The following is a 20,422-nucleotide window of genomic DNA, read 5'->3' on the forward strand; positions in this document are numbered from 1 at the left end:
CATTCAGCAGCAAGGAGGTGCTGGGCAAACATGCTTTTTCCACAGCAGAGCTACAGGAGGAAGGAGTGCTTTTGACCTCTCTTTAAATCACCATTTTGGTTGCAAGCGTGGCTTTCCTCTCCATCCCATCCTCAGTGGGACTGCAAGACGGCTTTCTTCCACTTTCTAGCCTTGTTTGACACAGCTCCTCCACAGAGAGGTGTAGGAAAGTGAACCTGCATGAGATAAACATGGTAATATCAGAGTTATTTTAAGAAATTGGTAAAGGTCCTGGAGAGGTGGGGGATGTGTTGCTTCGTTCTAGCCATGGTTTCTGGCTCTGCAACGCGCTCCTTGAAGTCTATTTAGAAGGGACAAACTCAGTGTCCCAGAACTCTCACACTCCACTTGTCCTATGAGAAAGAAGAAGCTCTCTGTTGTCTAACGATGCAAACTGGACCAAAATATATAAAAGGAATCAAAAAGATGAGTTCTCTTCTTAGTCCTTTCTACATTAGACTGGTGCCTGGACCCTTTTCCATGTGCAGGAATAAATGGCAGGAGAGGGGTATCCATTCCATTTTACGTTTATTATGAAAGTGATTTTAACAAAAGTTTTATTACATGCTTCATTTTGAGCTTTGACATAGAAAACAAAGCTAGTAATATACAGAGGCAAAAGGAAATGTATTTTCTTATAAGATACATTTACAACAACATTTTCTACTACGAATCTGACAGTATTGTTAAAATATTGGTAAAGCTCAGACCACTGTATTTTATTTTCTAAGTATCAAATTTTGTACAGTTATTCACTATCTTTGCTCTAAACTATCATGATACATTTCATATGGAAATCGCTGTTTGTACATAATTTACATAGGTCATAAAGCTTAGAAGTCCCAGCAGCATCTACAAGGGTTTAGTTCAAAATGTCACTCATGCCCAGTGATCTCAACATAGCAAATTAGTACAGAAACCAATAGTACACATCCAGGTATTTTTTCCCCAAAATCTAGTCTACCAGAAATTCTTATTTAACAAATGATGGACATAATCATAATGAACTTTACATAGGTGAAACTCTCACTGACCTCAGTGACAGTTTTGCCTAAAAAGGACTCTATGATCGGATCCAATATGTAGTTTGATCACTCCCACTGCTACCTAGGAGCACAGATGTTCCATACTTTTCCCTGTCTTTATACTATATTTGGGCATAGTATTTTGAATTCCCTTTTATTTCTGAATTTTATGGTGTTCCTTATCCTAACAATGTAATAAGAGCTAGCACAAACTTTAAAATACATATTCTTTATACGTTGTGAAAATGGTGAGCACTTCAGAATGACACTGGACAGTCAACTCTATGAAAATTAGCAGGTTAAACTGTCCCAGCAACCCTGTTCTATGATCCCAGTGAGACTGCAGCAATAACAGGAGCAGTAGTCTAGAAGGGTGAATCTCACAACTGACCACATGCATGCTCGTATCCTAAAGTAGATTTTTAATCATCATGTTGAGTATCTGCTGCTGTCAATGCAAATTAGCGGCCTTTCCAAGGTATAAAACATAGAAAACAATATTTACAAAATAATTTTAATTAAAAAAGTAACAAAAACAAACTCTAAAAAATACATTTTCACAATCATTAAAATAAAGTTTAATTAAGCAAAGCCACTTCTTTTCCTAGATATTGAGAAATTCAGCTAAAACTGAATTGCAATTGTTTGCATATGTTTAAACTTGTTATCTCCGCTTTCTGAATACAGATGGTTTAAATTATTACATCTAACGGTCCTTCTGTACATTTTACTCTTGTATATTACATATTCATTTTATAGATTAAAAACTTAGTGATGAAACAGAATAAATAAATGAAATAACAAACTGGAATTGTATATATTCAGATACTTAGATAACAGTTTTTTGCCATTAAGAGTTTATTTCCCAGTATGTTCCTATTCAGGTGGAAAATGTGATGATAAAACATGAAACTTCTTCTAAATCCAAGTCTGATACTGAGGAACAAGTTTACATGAACTTATAAAAATTGCCCTTCTTCCATGAATTCTTATGGGAGACAAAAGTTTTTTTTTTCCCCCAAGTGCTTACAACATTCTCTCATTCTAGAAAACTATTTCATTAACGTCTCAAAGTATTGAGAGTCTAGAGAACTTCTCCCGTTACTACCGTTCCTGTCAAACGGTGGCTTTAAACTATGAAAGAAATGCAACGCTGAAACCATGACATGGGTACAAGTAACTGGGTCTGTTGCTCATTCCCATAATGCGAAAAAGGGAAAATCCAGACCCCTGCGGTGTTTGAGAAATTTGCCACTGAATTCAGTTGGTTGAAGATTTTGCTCCAGCTTCTTTTTTTTTAAGAGCATTCAAAAGTATTTAGAGTCCAGACATCTGCACTGTTAAAGACCAGTCAGCAGTTCCTGCATAAGAATCATACCACTCCTTTTGCTCCTGAAGATTGTATTAAAAATTGTTATCTGCAAGATTAAAACAGTGCTCTTTAGAGATAAGACTGATCTGACACATTCAAGTCTGTTGGGCAGGCTCACAAAGGGGTGAGGGGTTGGCTTCGACTTTCCTATTTGAAAGTTTAACACCTGTGAGCTTGTTTCTTGTTTATGTGGCATCATCTGTTCTACTTACAGGACTGAGGACGACAGGTTAGCTGTGCTCTTTAGAAACCACCTGACAAATCAAAACACAGACTCCCTGAAAACTCTGTGACCAAGCCGGGGCTTATTTAAGCTAGTCTAAAACATAGTAAATCTACTGATGTCAGTACGCCTACCCTAATATAAAGCTGATGCATGGGCAGCATTGGTCTAAATGATTTTTTTTTCCCCCTCCTTCTTTGGTACAGTGTTGTTTTACATGTTACAACAAAGCCTTTTTTGTCTTTGTACCTTATTTGAAATTTTAGGTCTGAAAATCATTTTCAGATGAACCTTTTTCCAGCATGTTTGTCTCACCAAAGAGAAAAGAGACATTCACTTGCGGTACAAGTTAAACAAAATACACTGAGTGAAGAATTTCACAGACGAAGCAGAAGGCTCTCCCTTTTTCAGAGATTCAGCACAGGAACAGGGTGGTTTTCATAAAAGTTCAGAAATTCTTCCTGCTGCCATACTTCAATAACTAAAGCCTCCCCAAAGGTAATTAAAGCTTTTTGAATGTACACTGCGCACACGCTGGCTGCACATCAAAAATTGCTCCTAGGATTTTGTATGCTGTGATTTTCCATATTCCAAGAGATGGTTATATATAGAATGTCAATAAAACGTGACAGAACAGAAGAAAATTTTTTTGGTAGGGCAGCAGTTCCTATTATTGGAGACATACATCTGATGTGAAATCCAGATGCATATTTTGGCTCACTAAAGTTTGGGAAGTTCAGGCACACGGCTTTTGCTGTGCTCAGCTAAAAAGAATTGTACCAATTATCACCAAATTGCAGAGCCAGGTTTGAAGAGTAAACATGGGACTAGACCCAATCTTCAGTAACTACAGCACCGTGCGATTTAACTTTATTGTATGGGGCAGGCACAGTGAGGAAATACATTTTTCAGAAGTTGGTCTTTAGGTAAAAAGCTAATATATGACGGAAGGAGGGAGGCAGAAGGAAAAAAATGGGCTGAAAGAAACTTTATATCAAGTTTTAGTGAATTAAATCTTCAGGCAGCGTAAGTCTTGCTATTGTGGGCAAGACGCAGGTGGCAGTCTGGCCCACTGAATACAGAATCCTGATGCTTCCTGTACTCAAATCACGCACAGGCGCGCGCACACACACACACACACACACTCACTTACTTGGCCCACAGCAATCACTAACAAGCGCTGTCACAGGATGACTTAGGGCTTGGTTATTTAGCAATTTCTGATTGTTGCAACCTGCTGGATTGCAGCAGGCATGCAGGCTGCTATTGGTGGCCCATGAAAACGTTCAGATGGGTCACCACCATCTCGCTAAAAAATAAGTGCAGGAGGAGAGGCTTAAAATAATAAGTGCTACAGGTACAGCTTTTAAGTGTTTAGGCATTTGCAAACGGAAAACAAAAAGTTCAGTTTGTGATGTGGAATTAGGCAATCACAAATTAGGCTTCTTCAGCCTCCTGTAGTAGTAGCATGTGAACATGTTGTTGCACCTATTCCACATACACCTATTCCACATACAACATGTAATGCTGCCAGACCAAATACAGGGTTGTATTTATAGAGTAAGTTTAAATGCAGTATTTCATGTTTACAGTAAAGGCCAAAATTTTCTATTTGGCAATGTACTGATTGATTTCATGAAGCTGCTTTTCTTAGAGAAGGCCCTATTCTCCCTGCACAGGTTTTGATTCCCAAATTTGTCTAGGTTTTCTCCACAAAGATGACATTCCTTATTTTTGTACTTTTATTATAATAGTAAGCTTACGTTCGGAACCTCCTGACAATGAAAGCATCAGACACCTACACTAACAAATGAGAAGCTCAGCTCCGTTCTATTTGGTGAATGCCGGTTTCTGTAACTACAAATATAGCGTGAAAAATCCTTACGTCCTTCTGAAAGTGATAAGATACTTTTGGATGGGATTCTTCAAAGCGTTTCTTTACTTCTAGTGCTGATGTAAAAATTACGGGGTTGTAAAAATCAGCGTACGTCAAGTGAAATCTGCTTAGTTTTCCATACCCCTTGTCGTTACTTATTTTATTAGAAATTTGCACATCCAGTGGCATTTCCATACAGAGCTGCCAACATTCAAAACCTGACTATTTTCTAAATATATCCCATAAGAAACCCCTATGTATTCAGAAGCATTTCACCATATAATTATGAAGGCCAAATTATTCCCTTTCTTTCACTGCTCTCAGAGAAAGGGCATAATAACACAAATCCTGCTTTTGCTACAGGAGAAGTCATTGGGCACGTTGTCCTGCCTGCAGAGTCCCGGCCCTGATGCGGCTCCAGGGAATACAGGCTAACCCAAACCTCTCACCTTGCCTGTCAGGATGAATTAGGCAAAGCACCCGTTTTGTCTCGCATGGCCGTAAGTCAGGGTGAGCTGTCCAGCGCTAAATGCGGCTAGTCCTGTAGTAGTGGTGTGCAGCTGTGCCCGTGTCCCCCTAACCGTGGCTGCGGCCAGGACAGGTCCCTCCCACAGGCACTGTCTGGCCCTGAGATACCCCTCCTTGGCTGAGCACCTGAAGCAAGTTACAGTACTGCCAGTGGTTTCTGGACATGTACGGCAGCACCTCGCAGCTCTGTCCCAAAGAGGAAGTTTGTCCTACACGTCGCGACTATCTTACAGTGACATTATGGCCAAACTTGTGGGTTGCTAAGCAGAAATTTTAGCAGAGATTTTACTACAGCCACTGCTCAGCATCAGGCTCCAAACTTCTCTTACTGAAGAAAGATCATTGTTCATCCTTCAGGAAATGAGGAAGTTTTTTTTTTTTTGTTAAATTTTGTGACTTCTGTTGAGAATTCTGAACAATTTCCCAATATCTGTCAGGCAGTAGGACGGCCGTAATCCCAACCAAATCATTCTGGATAACTTATCAGACTTTGAAGTACTAAGTTTGGTTGAAGTGTTTTTTTTAGCTATAGACTTATACATGACTGAGTACCTAAAAAGATTACTTACTGCTTTTTAAAGATTCATTTTTTCTACAAATAACTTCTGTCAAGAAAAAGAACACATGTAGCTATATTTTTTTCATTCCATGCATACGCTAAATCTAGGAGTGATGGCATGTTCTCCTTCAAATGTCCACCTTTAGTATCCCATAGTGAATACATAATAAAAGTAGTTTCAACATCCTTACAAGAAAATCAGGTTTATGGAGGGCAGATCTCACATAAAGATCGAGCTCCTGTCAAGCGTGCCGTCCTCAGGTACCTCCTGCCTGGGGTATGAGCGGGCCCAAGGAAGCAGCAGTAACTGACCCTTTACTGACCAAGATACTGCAGAGCAGTTGCATCTTAACTGATGTTATTCTTCCTGGAATAATGTATGCTGAAAGAGATTGTCCAAGAAAAAAAACATTATCCTGTACCATAAAACTCCAAAAGGCTTCAGTTTCATGTTCACAGAAGTGACAAGCACTTGGAGAAGTCATTTAATCATCTAAGCGAAGTTACAAATAGATATGAGTAAATAGTGTGTGTGGGAGTAAAGATTTAAGCATGATTAATATTTACAGTAACTAAAGATAACATTACTAATGTACCCACAAATAGAAGTATATATTTATATATTTATATATTGTACTTAATTAGATGCTCTATTAACGGAAAGAAAACCAGACTACTACTTGTTGCTGTTGTTGTTCACTGCTCATCTATCCTATTGTAAATGCCTTCAAAGGGACCAATTGGTGTATAAAACTCCATAGCTACACCAGTTTCCAGAAAATAATAGACAGTGGCAAACCTCTGAAGAAGTTTAGAAGAGGACAGATAAAACACAGGGCATGGGACTCAATCTTATGTAATTCATAAAACAAAATTATACATCTGTTTCTTTTTTTTCTCTCTTTTCTTCCCTTTTGGTTTCTACTTGGACAATGGTTCCACTAAACCACAAATGAGAAATAACAAAATTTAGATTGTTTTGTTTTCTTCTAAAGATTCAAATATAAAGTTCAAGTGCAATTCAAAATCCAAATATTATTTATACTACATACTTCTTTCTACAACAGAACTTATGTGCAGGTAGTTTGATCAGATTTGAATAGTTCCCTTCTATGCTTTGGAGAATTTTTTTTCATGGAAAGTAAAAAGCTAGAAAGAATATTTTCTACGAATTGTAATTTCAAATGGAAAGTGAAGACACACTAGTGCAGACACAAATTTGGATCTTTAACTGGATGCACTCAAGGATCCACAATTATTTTTCTTTGTAGTAAAAATCCCATTCAGAACATTGGCTTTTAACAGTTATAAAACATTATAGGTATTCTTCAATATACAATTGAAAATCAAGACGGCAAAAAAGAGCCTCCCAATTAGCAAATGTTTCTACTATGGAGGAAATACAATATTTGACAAAGAATGCAAAGTAACCCCAAATTGAATACCACTAGACTATTTGTATGGTCGTAGAAATCTGGACACTTTTGATCGCAGTAGCTTTATAAATGATCTCGGAAACATCTCTTTCGACTCCTGTGCTGTGTACTTGAAATAGTTTTGTGGGTGTGCCAGGACATCGAAGAGAGCTTTGATCAGTTTCTTGTCCTAGGGGAGACAACACACACGTTAGACACGAGCAGTGCGTGCATCTAGTTTCTGCGCGGCTTTCAAAATCAGAGAGAGAACTGTTTTTCAGAATGCCATCCCAGGTGAAGCAGCGTAAGGGAGCTGTGCTCCACGTTGCCTGCAGAGATTTATGCTGCTGAACCGTTTTCCTGTGCTCTGTTTTTTGGCAATTAGCGTTCCTGGAAGATACCAAATTGAGCAGGTAGCGGCTACGTTAACCACAAACCGGCTGCATAAGGTAGGCATTAGCGTTGCCAACTGCCTCCAACTGCCCTTCCAGCCTGTTTCGAGCTTTTGCGCAGGGCCTTCCCTCCATGAAGGAGAAAGCTGGTCGTCAGCAATGCCGAGCTCTGCGAGGACCTTTTCCTGCCCTCTCGTGAACCTCAACTCAAAGCCTCACGGAGCCCCTGCCGGATCTCGCACGCGAGAGTGGAGACCTGAGTGACCCCCCAAACTCTAGTGACCAAATACTCACAGGGTTGGGGCTGGGGCTGGGAAGGCCAGTGGGAGCTGAGTGTTAATCTGTTCCCCTCTTTCCAAACCATACATTTACAAGGTTGAATTTTATCTTCTGAGCGAGCGTTTTTAGTTTTATTTATTTATTTTTTGTTATAGGTGGCAGCCCAGCAGCCTTTCTCTACAATTCCCCCCAATTTGTTGCTCATGCCTGTTAAAAATTATTTCAGTGGCAGCCTACAATGCTACGTTATGTTTATGTCTTGCTGAGGCAGGACAGTGGTTCAGGTAGATACATTTCTTTATGCCCGGGAAATTCTAATTTAATGACTCGTTTAAACACGCGCCAGACTGAGGCTGAAGAAGGCTCTTCAAACATAGTTTCTTCATTCTTGGTTGACTGATTTTTCTAACACACAATTATGTCAGCATGCATTTCATTTAGGTCCTGATTCAGCAAAGGACACACACATGTGCCCAGCTTTAAGAGCACAGCTAGTCCTTCAAAGCTGCACCGACATACTTTGCTAAACTGCTGATACTGACTGCTAGATAGCCCAATGGTGCTAAGTAGATTAGAAGCTCTTACTACTTTTTTTTGGTTGTGTCCATGCTTATAGACCAGTTGATTTTGCACTGCTCCAAATACCAGTACAAATCTCGGAAGAAAAGGAATTTAATTTGGGCATCACAATTGAGGCTTAATTGTTATGATCCTGTCAGGGTAAGGAGAACTATCTTGGGAAAATATAGCAAAAGGAATTCTTGGTCAGCAGAATTTTCTTACTTTTAGAATTTCTTGATGATTTTCTGAAGCATATAATCGTCCATCTCGAACAATGTCTTCTATTAGCTGTTGATAATCCTCTGAAAAATAAAGATCAGTGAGTGACTGTTTGTGACATCCTTTGGGAGGATTATAGCCAGACAAGCACTAATTAGCTAGACCTCCTCTTCAAGATAACTCAGAGAAATTCAGCTTCCAGGTTATTATCGATGTCTCTCATGCTGCTTTAATCTAATCACACTAGAAATTAAAACTTCATACTGCCTTAGAGCAGCAATTCTGAGTCAGCTATACTAAATTAGCCTCAGAAAATTCCTTCTCAGCATTATTATCTGAATTTTAGAGATGAAGAAATAGGGCCAGGGATATGCAATAACTGTCTAAGGTTACACACAAAGTCCAAGGCACAGTCAGGAACAGACCCTTGTTTTCTGCCCTGAGATCGTCTCTCGTTTTGATTCTTGAATCAAAACTAGTCACCACTAGTCACCTTAATATCAGGTTTTCTAATCATCTACTAAATTCCACTGGTGTTTGGAATTTAGGTGGACTAACAGAGAACAGCTGCCAAAGGTAGCACAGAAAAGTCTTACTTTCCTTAAAACAGTCCAAAGTCCAAAATATACAGTTTAATGTTTATTTCTGTATGACAATCAAGACCGTCTTAGAGCATTTTGCAATGTTTATTTTGCAAATAAACTTTGAAAAAGGATATTTCCTTTTGCATCTTTTTTTTTTTTCCTCCATTGGACCTGATATTTTTCATGACGCTTTTCATGATTTTGCTGGTTACCAGGAAGGCTCAGTGAAGGGGCTTCCTAAAATGTGCAGCAAGTAATGGTATGCTCACTATGCACGTGATAAGTAACAATAACAAGGAGTCTCCTTGAATTCAGGGGGAGAAGGATTAAGTTTAAAGAAAGCTGTACATCTTGCTGTCTGTCCTTAAAGGATTAGGAAAAGTAATAAATATAAAATTAAGTACTATTTCAAGTTCTTTACAACTGATTTTAAAGTAATTCACTGGAAACCCTAGAAATGAGTTCCATCAATTTTGTCTCATTCTTCTGTTCCTGCAATCAGTATAAGAGAGATTCTAAAGAACAGTTTTCTGAAATTCAGGTATAACGGAAAGACAGAAAATGATCCCATTCTCACCATCGTAAGTCACATACGGGACTTGAAATCCTTTCCCACTGTTTCCTTCATTTGACTTGAACTGAATCCATAGCTTCCTTGATCTTGAGGTAAATGCAATAGGTCTCTCGTAAGTCTGACATGTTTCATATGTAGTAATCGAAGTAGGAGAAGCTAGAAGATTAAATAAATAAATAATCTTTATAAAAATAACTTTTTGCATCCTTCCTGTTCTAGAGGTCAGAACTGTCACACCGACAGGACGCTTGTCAGTTCACATATCCCTGAGAGTGAGAGTTTTACGACAGAAGGCATGTGCTATTTATTGGCCTATAAAGAGAAGCAAGTTTTTCCACAAAGGTAATGGGAACCCTTCCCCTCTGTCCCAGGGCAAGATGCTAGAGCAGACAGCAAGATGCCACAAATCATTATTAGCATTTACAAAGTTAGTAGTGATATTACTAATTTTGTGTTTTACTGCAGCATTGGGTTCCAGGGCTCCAATATGCTGGTCCCTGAGAGGCAAGAACAAGTCAGCTGCACCCCAGGCAGCTTTGGTGACCAGCTCCAAACACTTCCAAATCTGGCTGTTGATCTCAGATCATCAGCTGATGATCAGAATGTAATAACCTTGCTGTAGGTTTGAAAAGAAAATGTTACTCATCTATTGCTGGTCTGGGAACCAGAAAGACCCCCATTTGGAATTATCACCAGTAACAGAGAGTACAGGATATCCTCAAATCATTAAGAACGTACCAAGTGGCTCTTCTAAGTTGAAATAAATTACAAAAAAGGAGAAAAAAAGAAAAATAGTTTCGTACTTAGTTCAGAAAAGACCTGTGGACTTCAGAGCTGCAGGATAAACAGGGAAAGATCCCTAGCAAGTATAACCTTCTAAAATATGAACTTGCAAGGGCTGACCTTACTTTCATTGATGTTAACAAAAAGAGACCTTTTGAATTGAATGGGTTTTGGATAAGACCTTAGACGAATTTCAAAATAAAGATTATGTTAAACTGGAGTTAAACATTAATATTTATCAGGAAGTCTTACGGATGAAATTGTTACAATGATCTTGTAGTTACACCAAAGACAAGCAGTGTACACTAGTGCCAGAGAAAAGATGGAAATTCCATTTTCCTTAACGACTTAGATAATGTGAAATGCTAGTTATGTTTCACAAGCCTCTTAGACAAGTAAAAATAACATCTGAAATTTTTATGAATGAAAACTATAGAAAAAGTTTCTAGTTTCCTTTTCAGTTTTTAAAATTTGTGGATATTTTAATATCACAGAAAACTTAAAATGAGAAGTGTCTTCAAACTTAAATATTAGAACATTTTGTTCTACAATGTAGTATCTTCAGCACTGAGACTTTTTATTCTGGTTTTCCTCTGGAAGAAAATACTGGTTAGATCAGTCTGATTTTATGAAATATTTAAATGTATGAAATATTTAAATGGGATTTTGTATAAATTTCTGGGGCCAACTTAATTATCGATCCCAAACGTTCATAGCAAAGGTTAAACATAAAAACCCAAACTCATGGGAGGTACACAAAATGCCTATATCTAACCAGCTTATGCCACCAACGCTACATCTACCTGCCATGTTGCCCTGCAACATACCATTATAGAGAGGCTTTTTAATGAGTTCCAGACTAGAATAAATTGATTTTTAAAGGAATTATGGACATTATTTCTTAAGGTACACAAAAAGACAGAGCAAAGGTGACATAGCAAGGCTGTGAGCACCCTGGAGATGGCTGAGTAAACTTCACATCCCTGCTCACTTTCTGTCCATGTTCCCAGGGTAGCTTGGGCTGAACACATGCACACCGCACGTTAGGAAGAGGTTACTCCGGATAACCGCTAAAGGACTGTAGTCATGGTCTTTACCTGCTCAGCTCAGGTAGCATGCAGCCCTTGGTAAGACAGTAAGAACAGCCATGCTGCCCTGTTCCCGAGGGCTCTGGAGCTCGTCTCAGTCTACATCCGCGTGCCTGCGTGTAAGGGCTACGACTGGCTGGTGAGCGGGCATTAGAGAAAAGGCCTAGCTTAACATAACCACACTGGGAAGAGTATGCTGTATACTGTGGTCGAGTCCATTCTTGAAGTGCAAAAAAGTGGACTGAACTGTAACTCTGGAACCGCGATCAGTTTTCCCCCCCCATAAGACTGGCAGCTGATGTTACGTGAACTCTGATAAATATTTATAAGAGCTAGTCTTATGATGCCAAACATACAGTGATCGCAAATCATAGCTCTGAAAAACTCTCCTCATTTTCCAGTGTTGCTGTTATTGGTACTGAGGTGGAAGCCAAGCTTTTCCCTGCTATGCCTGGCTTTAGTCACTGTTAGAATCAGATTCAGGACTAGAAGGACTACTGAGTTATTCTGCTACAGTAACTGTGTTGCGTCTATAAAACTGATCTGGCCAGATACAATTTGCTTCCATCTGTAATGAGCAGGTTTCTTTTTGCACTAATTTGACATATAGAGCTGCCAAAACAAGCCCTAGCGGATAAAAAGTTGTCAAAAATATTTCAGCAAGTAAAATACATCGTTTTAAACAAAACTCCATATAAACAATTGTCTTTCAGGCACAGTGCTTCTTGGAGCTTTAACAACAGATCGCCAGAAGCTGGCTGCTCGCGTAGGACTGAAGGAGGGCTGCATCTCAGTGCTGCCCTAACTTCAGAAGCAGTTGAATTAACTTTGAAATCAAAGCTACAATATAACTGCTGCTCCATGTGAAATGGGGAAAAATATGGCATTCTTGAGGGTGTCAGGTTGATGTACCAACCTGTGTCAGCGCACGGATTTAACAATAATTGCAGCATAGATATTACCTGCAAAGGGGAAGTAAGAGCATAATTTCTAGCAATGGCAGGAGAGATCATCTCCTAGTATAACTTCACATAGCTTTATTGACTTCAACAGAGCGACAGTGATTTATCCCACCTGATAACTGGGCTAGACAAAAGTCCATTAACTGCTTTATGATTCAGCCAAGGCACTTGAATAATTAATATCGCTGAGTTAATTATCATTAGTGCAGCATTCTGTATTAACTTGCTGTGCCAGTTCATTCCGCAGTCCTTTTACAAACACTGAATGGATGAAGATCTCATTTTGTCCCATCCATAAGAACTTTCCCTCAGTCTGTTTGCTATAAATATGTATAATTCATGACTGGCAACTTACCACTTTTTCTCATTACTAAAACATCACCACATTCGTCTTCAATTGGGAGAAATATCTCAGGCACTACAATGAGTATTCTCCTCTTTGGGGGTGGGTTTATATTCCAAATGCATTCAACATTAGCTGGGTAGTCTCCAGGATAGTTGGGCGATTCAATGTAGCCAGTATAATCCCCAAGTTCTCCTCCACAGTGCTGGTCTGTGGACAAACGTAAATTAGCATTTGTGTTAGCCGATTAGCTCATTTGATGTACTTTTCCAGATCTCTCAAGAGCAAATCTAAACTCCTCCTCAAGGCTGCAGATATGCATACCTTCTCCAGCTGCCTCTTTGTTTAGCATGGAAAGCTTTTACAGACATACTCAGTCAACAAGGCTGCTCGCGCTGACTTGCAAAAGCTTCATCTCCAGTGTATAGGCTGATTGAACTCTCCATTCAGACTGATTTAACGCTTGACTGAGATACCAACGCAGGTAAGTAAGCACGATCCCCACTGTGGGGGGATTCACGCAGTGGTTACCACTAAGACCATGCCGACACACAGAAGGTTTTTGGGTTGAACTTCACTTGTTTCTTAACTCGATTTAGCTGAAGGAGTGCAATGATCTTAATAGACATCCCTGTTGTGATTACAGACCCCCTTCCTTAATTTTAGATTAAGCCAGTTAATAAAGAATCTCAATTGACAGGTCAGTTTTATTTTCCGAGTTTTCAAAATTCCAACTGAATTTGCTGCAGAAGCCTCATTCAGGGAGTTACTTAAGCTTGATCTCTCCAGTCCTTCTCACCCACTTAGAGCTAAGCATATTTTAAATATTTTGCTTAATCAGAGCCTCCAAGATTATGCAAGGTCAGAAATCTGCGTGAAAAGGGAGTATCAGAGATAGCAAAATGACTAGGATGGTTTTACTTTATGGGATAGTTACAAACTCCTTGAAATTCCTTACAAATATCTACAATATTTACTCAAGTTACATTACAAATTATGAAGGACTTCAAAAATACAGAGCACACAATCAGAATAAAAACAATTATGATAGACTTATACATGAATATTTAGTTTAGATGACATAACCTAATTATTATAGAGAAATTCTCTTAAATTAGCATACGAGGGATGAACAAAAATTGCCTGCCTAAAAGAATTAATTTTTCACAGCAGACCAAACACAATTGCACTGGAGTCCTTGAGGATATTTAAATGGTAATTTAAGATAGAAGACCAAGTACTGCCAAAAAGCTTATGAGAAGATTTCACTGTCGTGAGCGATTACCTGGCAATTGCAGTATGCATGTCCATATCTCATAGTATTTCATAATGATTAGTGGCAGTAGCTCTGCTGGAAGATATTGAGCTCCACAGAGACATGGGGAAAGATGAAACACTGCAAAAACTTACAGGATCTTGAAAGCTTGTGAAAGCTCTGTAGTTTTAAATTGCAGCTGGCACTGTGCCAGATTACATTAATACTAAAACAATTACATGCAGCAAGTGGTACTTTTCCAGGTTTTGTTCGCGTTGTCTTCACCGTCAAATTTTAGCGTTCCGTAGGGCAGGAAGTATATGCTAACTCTGAAATGTAAAACTGAAGTCCAGCCTGACAGTTGGAACCTCCAAGCTGCGGTCCACACTCAGAGACAGGCTTCATCCCACAACTAGTATAAACACAACTTACTTTTGCAGTGCGTAACATTAGTGGAGCCATCAAAATCTGTACTTGTGTTGCCAGGGCAGGTGATGCAGTAGTTTTGGCCAAACTCAGGCTGGTAAGTTCCCACGGGGCACCGGATACATCTGTGTGTTGTGGAGTTGTAGTAGTGTCCAGGAGAACAGTGAACTGTAAGGTAGGAGGCATGTTATTTTCAGAAAGTAGCAACCTTTAGCACAGAGACAACTTCTCTCCACCCTGGGCATGTCCCATGATCTCCATACTGCAGTATACTTACCACGCCATTGCAAGGGGAAAAGACATCAGCTCGCCATATTTCAAAGAACCTCCTAGCTGGAATCATGCTCCAAAGACTAAAGCTAAAACCTGACAAACTAGTAACATGTGCTGTATGTCTCTTTTAAATACAGTGGTTTCCAGTGAGTTTTTAAACAAATGGAAGCTGATACCATCTTCCTCGACAACAAAAATGCCTTTTACAATAGCAGGAGAGAGAGGTTTTCATTTGTGTCTGTTTGACAGGGAGCTGCCCTCAGCATCTGCACTGAAATTTGACATTATGGGGCACATGACATGTTGTACGCTTACCACTTCTGCCCAGCCCATCAATAAACAAACTCTGGTTTCATTTAATTTCTGCAGTGTTTAGTTCTTCTAATTTGTTAAATAAAAACCTACCACATGTAAAGGCTAAAGCATTCTCTTATGCAGGTTGGTCTTATTTGTTGCCATGCAGTGAGGCTGATTTACTTACCAGTTGCAGTGTTGGCCCTATACGGGCCTGCACTAAATTCCAAAGAATAGTATAAAGACTGTTCAGTCTCTGCAATCTCAGGAGATCATTCCTAGTTCACAGATTTCCTGACCATTTAGTTTAATCACACACTGTTTCTACACGCAGTGACTATGTTTGTGTTGGAGAATTTCAAAGTCCCCTGGCATCGAAGCTTACAAACAAAAGGGCAAGCAGTAGGAAAATGAAGGAGCAATATAGTCTATGAATGATGGAAAATTTGAAATTCACCTTTGGTTTCACAGTCTTGGAATGAAACAGCACCTTCATACTTGGTCACAAGCCCACCACCACATGGAAAGCAGAGGGTCCTTCCTGGTTCAGGCTGATACGTACCAAGAGGGCAGACTCTACAAGGTTTAAAACCATCTGAAGAATAGTGTCCAGGAGAACACTGCCCTAGAAATTGAAGATGATCATCCATATTAGTGAGCCTACTCTTCTGGACAAAGTATAAAAGCCACTAGTAATTAGCAACACTTCCTATAACTTAAAAAAAATAACATCAGGGCAGCTGCTAATGAAATTCTACTCTTACCTGCCAATTTTATTCCTGTAACTGCTTCCTAAAAACGATGCCAATAAAGAGCTAGTTTCTTAATAAGTTCTTTACTACCTATTTTTTTTTCCATGAAAGACTCCATTAAGGTACTGTTATAATACTTAGTACTTTTACTAAGTCTTTCATCTGAAAATCTCAAAGCAGTTTGCAAGAAATAATGAATCTTTACACCATATCCATGATGCAAGTTTTTTTTTTTTTTTTTAAATCTCCATTTTATAGCTATGGAAATAGTAGATCATGGGATTTACCAGCCTGGCCTGGACCAGTCCAGCACCCTGTCTTTGAAAATAGCTGACATCGTCAGTTTTCCAGGAGGCTGTGAAAACTAGTGCTTGTCAGAAGCTCTTCTGCTAGAAAACGGTGGTTTGTGAAAAGCAAAGCGCTTTGTGGATGAGTTTGCTGACAGATACGAGGTTGTGGCAAAATTTGCTCTCCAGGCAATTTCTGACGAGCATTTAGTTGGCTTGTTTCTTGCTAGTTTGAGTACTTCACGCCTTGATAGCCTATCTGGGAATCAGGATGTCGAGCTTTTCAGGATCTATAGCATTAGCGCACGTCTTCACAGCATCCTAGGAGACCAGTGCTTTGAGGTGTGTTTTAGCTATTCCCTGAGGTTGCCTAATCCCAATGCTTTATAATTTAGCTTCCAAAAGAGGTAAACAGCGGGCGGAAACAACTAGCTTGAAAACCCAAAAGTTTTGAGAGCTCTAGTTGGGGTTGGTTAAGAACTCTGACATTTGCCTGGAAATATGGGGGACTTCCAGCATCTTGGGTACTTGGCTCTCAGGATGAACAAGAGCTTCCAAGCAAAAGGAAAATTCAAATACTGTCCCCACAAAAGTCCAAAGTGTAACACCTATGGACACCTGTGGGACTAGGGTCTCTGGGATTCAGTTCTGCTCCCATTCCCGCATGCTGGAATATGACTGTGCAAGCTGAAGCTGTGTTATAGACCTCTGAGAAATGTTATGACATTTCTCATTTGAAAACAATTCTGTAGCACAACTCATCCAACTGGTCACTGGACATTAAGGCAAAGGCAGTTAATGAAAATTGGATTTGGATCTGGATTTTTAGATTGAAAATTTAGTATTTGTGAAACTCTTACAGACGTCCTTTTAAAGAAGAGGTACAGTTGCGCTTGAATATTGTTAAATACCTGCCACTTTCAGCACTAGAGTGTCTCAGTCCTCACCTGAAGATGTAGAAGGAAATGAGCTGGTTACTTCATTCTTGCCTTTTCTACTGAATTTGCCAAAAAATTAAGACGGAGGTAGATTTCCTGGAGAAATGCCCCAAATGAGCAGGTTTCCTAATTGTTTTGTGCTTGTGTCTACATGGATTGCCTGTAACTTAAGTATCATAGCATCTTATTTACTTGCAGCTACAACACAGACTGTGTTCTATGCAACAGTCAGTTAAAAATTCTTACATACTTATATGTGCCTCACCTACAGGGCTGAAGATCTCAAGCACAGCGTATTTGTTACTACGCAAGCGTTACTGTTCCACAAGCTATGATGCAAAAATACTATTGATTACAGGTGGTGAGTACCTTTCTAACAAAATCTGTTTTTAATCAAAATACACTGTTTCATCACATATTCTGAAATATTGTATGGAGACATACTGCTCTTGATAAAATCTTTGACAGTGAGGTTTATGAAGACCAGACCATATTCTCTCTTGCCACTTTCAGAGGAAGAAAAGGGGAGAGCTCATCAGAAAAAATGTGTCTTATCAGATCACAGTCTATTTTGAGACAATCCACTCTGCAAAAAGAACCAGAGAGTTTCTTTCTGTTCACATGCAGAACAAAAATTCAAGTGGAAGCTTTGCCAGTTGTGAAACAAAATTGTCTTTCTTCTTGCTGTTGTACTGTTTTGGTCAGTATACTGTATCAGGTCCTTGTACATTTAGACTTTATGGTGATAGTAATCTATTCTTGCTCTATTTTGGCTAAATAAAAGCCAATATAACTGAGGATGCACAGGCATTTCAAGAATTTTCCAGTGATACAGTTCCTTCAACCAGTAAATCAGCCAAATCTACCATATGCTTCAACTGGAGACACTAAAATTATTTTTTATTTAGTGGATGGGAAAAAAATGTCAGCATCTCAAATGTCATTGTACGTTCACTCTAGATACCCTTGAACCAAAATTAATGTAATTAATGGTTGAGTTTTAAAGTTACAACTTCAAAATCCAGCATAACGGATAGGACAGATTTGTTTCAAAGTCAAATAACGTAACTGGCTATAAACTATGTTTTGCTCATCGGCAGTGAAATAAGGTAGAGGAAATAATTAACAGTTGTGTCTTGAAACCTTATCTTGATTAAGTTACCGTAGAAGCATTAATAAACTGAACTTTGTATCTCTCTTCTGAAATAAGGGATCATCATCACCATTATCTACTTTATATATAATGAAGTTGAGTCAGAAATACTAAGTCACTTGCCAAAAGCTACAGGGAATTTTAGCAGCATTAAAACTTGCAGTCCTTAGCCCTGGATGCAGGTACAGATCCCTGCAGCACAACATTCTCACCATCACAATCGCTGCTGGTTACATCAGGTAAACTGCAGCCCATGCAAAACATTTAATCAGCAGGCTCATTAGACTTACCAATACCAGGCCAAATTAATCTATCCCCTTGGCTCACAATATATCCGGTGAGCCCTTACAAGTCGAGGTATGTCCAGACTCCATACCTGACTTGAAGCAAAGTGCTTTGCTTGGCTTGCTCGGTTCCGTGCCATAGCTCACACTGCTGCAGCAGGTCCCATCTTTTGGGTAGCAATGCCAGCATGTCAGCGGATGGAACAAGCCAAAACGTGTGTATTGCTCATAAGGGCACAAGAGTTTTCTTCTGTTGGCTTTACAAGGCAGAAGGGTAGAAGGCGCTCCCCTCTTTTAGCCTCCGTGCCTCACATGCCAAATGGCAACACCTACTCTTCTGATAATCGAATTCAACTTGCCTCCACACTCTGATACGTTCCGGGCGCCTGCTACTCCCTGTCCATCGTTACTTGGGCAAGGCTCACAGGTAAGTTGACCTTCTGTGTCTTGGTATGTTCCTGGCGAGCAAGGAACGCACTGATTATGTTCTCCGCTATAAAAGGTGCCCGTGCTGCAGGTAACTGAGAAAAGAAAAGGGGAATCTCCATAAGGACTTTCATCTTGGTCACGTCATTTGCCTTTACATCAAAGGTTTTGAGAAGATAGATCTCTTTGGCCCCAGTATGATAGTGGCACTTTGCATATGCTGGGCTAGGATCCCCACCTGCTGTAAACTGGCCCATCTCCACTGTGGGCTAGGTCAATTTACATCAGTGCAAGATCCTTCTTCTACTGTTTAAAGCACTAAATAGCATTTAACTACACTTAAGCATTTATCAGGCATATGTTGTTAATAAAGCTGATGCAGTCTTAAAATGGAATACCGTAGTTTAATTAAGGCAGTGGTGCATAATGTATGGGAAGTGATGTGAATTTTTAGTCTACAGTAGATGCATTTACATGTCGGTTTTACGAAAGAAGAAGATAGAAAAAGGTAGTAAGTCTGTCTCCTGAGATCTGTTCTAGAAAGTTCTCTGAGGACAATGCATCCCACGTAATATTGTATACTTCTTGACACTTGCACACCTAAACTGGAAGGCATTTTAAACATAGACATGAACCTACATGCTATTCTTGCTACAACAGGGCACATGATTGCACTAAATATTTTTCTCTGCAGGATACAGGTAGTTAAAGTACATGGGTTTCTAGACACTAATAGCAACAGTGTTTCAATACATCTTCTAAATCACTGTTCCTATATGCTGAAAACAGCATCTGAACCAACCCTTTACAGGCACCTACCAGATCTGCGTTAAGTAACTATTTCTTTTTGCTTGTAAATGACTTGGCATCTAAAAAAAGCTGGAAACATAGATAGGCTGATTTTGAAAATGTGACTTCAAGCAATTAGCATTGTTGTGCTGAGAACTGCCATTAATGGGTTTGCATTAGCACATTATCTTAGAGCCTGAGAACCTCGGAAACAGCTCAAAAGAAATAGTTATTTTACAGAAAGTTAAACTAGATATCTCTAGATCACAGCTTTTTAGCCTTTTTTAAATTGGACCTCTTGAGTGTTAGGTATAACTACATCATGGGCCATGGATTATTTGGTGGTGAGGAGAGTGAAAGAGGGGCGATAACAACATTAAATATATAGAATCTAAGCAAACACAATTTTACTGTTTTACAGAATTGTAATTACACTTTCACTGGATGCTCAGGGCAACTCGGAACTAGCTACCAACTGTGCTTCATGGCAGCCCTGATACATATCTGACGACATCATGGGAATGTGCACATATATATATGTTTTTTTTTTCCTTGTAGTCATTTAATGAATTTTCTTGTGCCGTCTTAGGAACCATCAGTGGCCCATAGACACAGGCTGAGTACCATGGATCTAAACTGTCTCTTATCTAATAGATTGCCAGTCTGGCTCATTAGGGACTAGTTAATTTGGGGGTGAGCTTGTTTTGGGGGGTTTGGCTGATC

At 39.3% G+C, this 20,422-nt stretch overlaps 1 protein-coding gene across 7 annotated transcripts in view; it reads right to left on the reverse strand.

Annotated features, from left to right (window-relative positions):
* Nucleotides 1–5,448: 5,448 nt before the first annotated feature.
* Nucleotides 5,449–20,422, reverse strand: part of SCUBE1 (signal peptide, CUB domain and EGF like domain containing 1) — a 214,991-nt gene continuing 200,017 nt past the window's right edge. For 5 of the 7 annotated variants that reach the window (XM_068951089.1, XM_068951081.1, XM_068951072.1 and 2 more), the window contains 7 exons: nucleotides 18,844–19,005; nucleotides 15,528–15,695; nucleotides 14,510–14,671; nucleotides 12,835–13,032; nucleotides 9,650–9,802; nucleotides 8,492–8,571; nucleotides 5,449–7,227 (listed from right to left, as the gene is read on the reverse strand). In XM_068951089.1, coding sequence (XP_068807190.1) covers nucleotides 7,075–7,227; nucleotides 8,492–8,571; nucleotides 9,650–9,802; nucleotides 12,835–13,032; nucleotides 14,510–14,671; nucleotides 15,528–15,695; nucleotides 18,844–19,005 — 1,076 coding nt within the window. In that variant the 3' untranslated portion in view covers nucleotides 5,449–7,074. The remainder of the gene's footprint in view (nucleotides 7,228–8,491; nucleotides 8,572–9,649; nucleotides 9,803–12,834; nucleotides 13,033–14,509; nucleotides 14,672–15,527; nucleotides 15,696–18,843; nucleotides 19,006–20,422) is intronic. The other 2 variants (XM_068951117.1, XM_068951108.1) reach the window with 1 other exon arrangement.

The sequence above is a fragment of the Struthio camelus genome, chromosome 1 (assembly GCF_040807025.1).
Source record: "Struthio camelus isolate bStrCam1 chromosome 1, bStrCam1.hap1, whole genome shotgun sequence".
In the NCBI taxonomy this organism is placed as follows: Eukaryota; Metazoa; Chordata; class Aves; order Struthioniformes; family Struthionidae; genus Struthio; species Struthio camelus.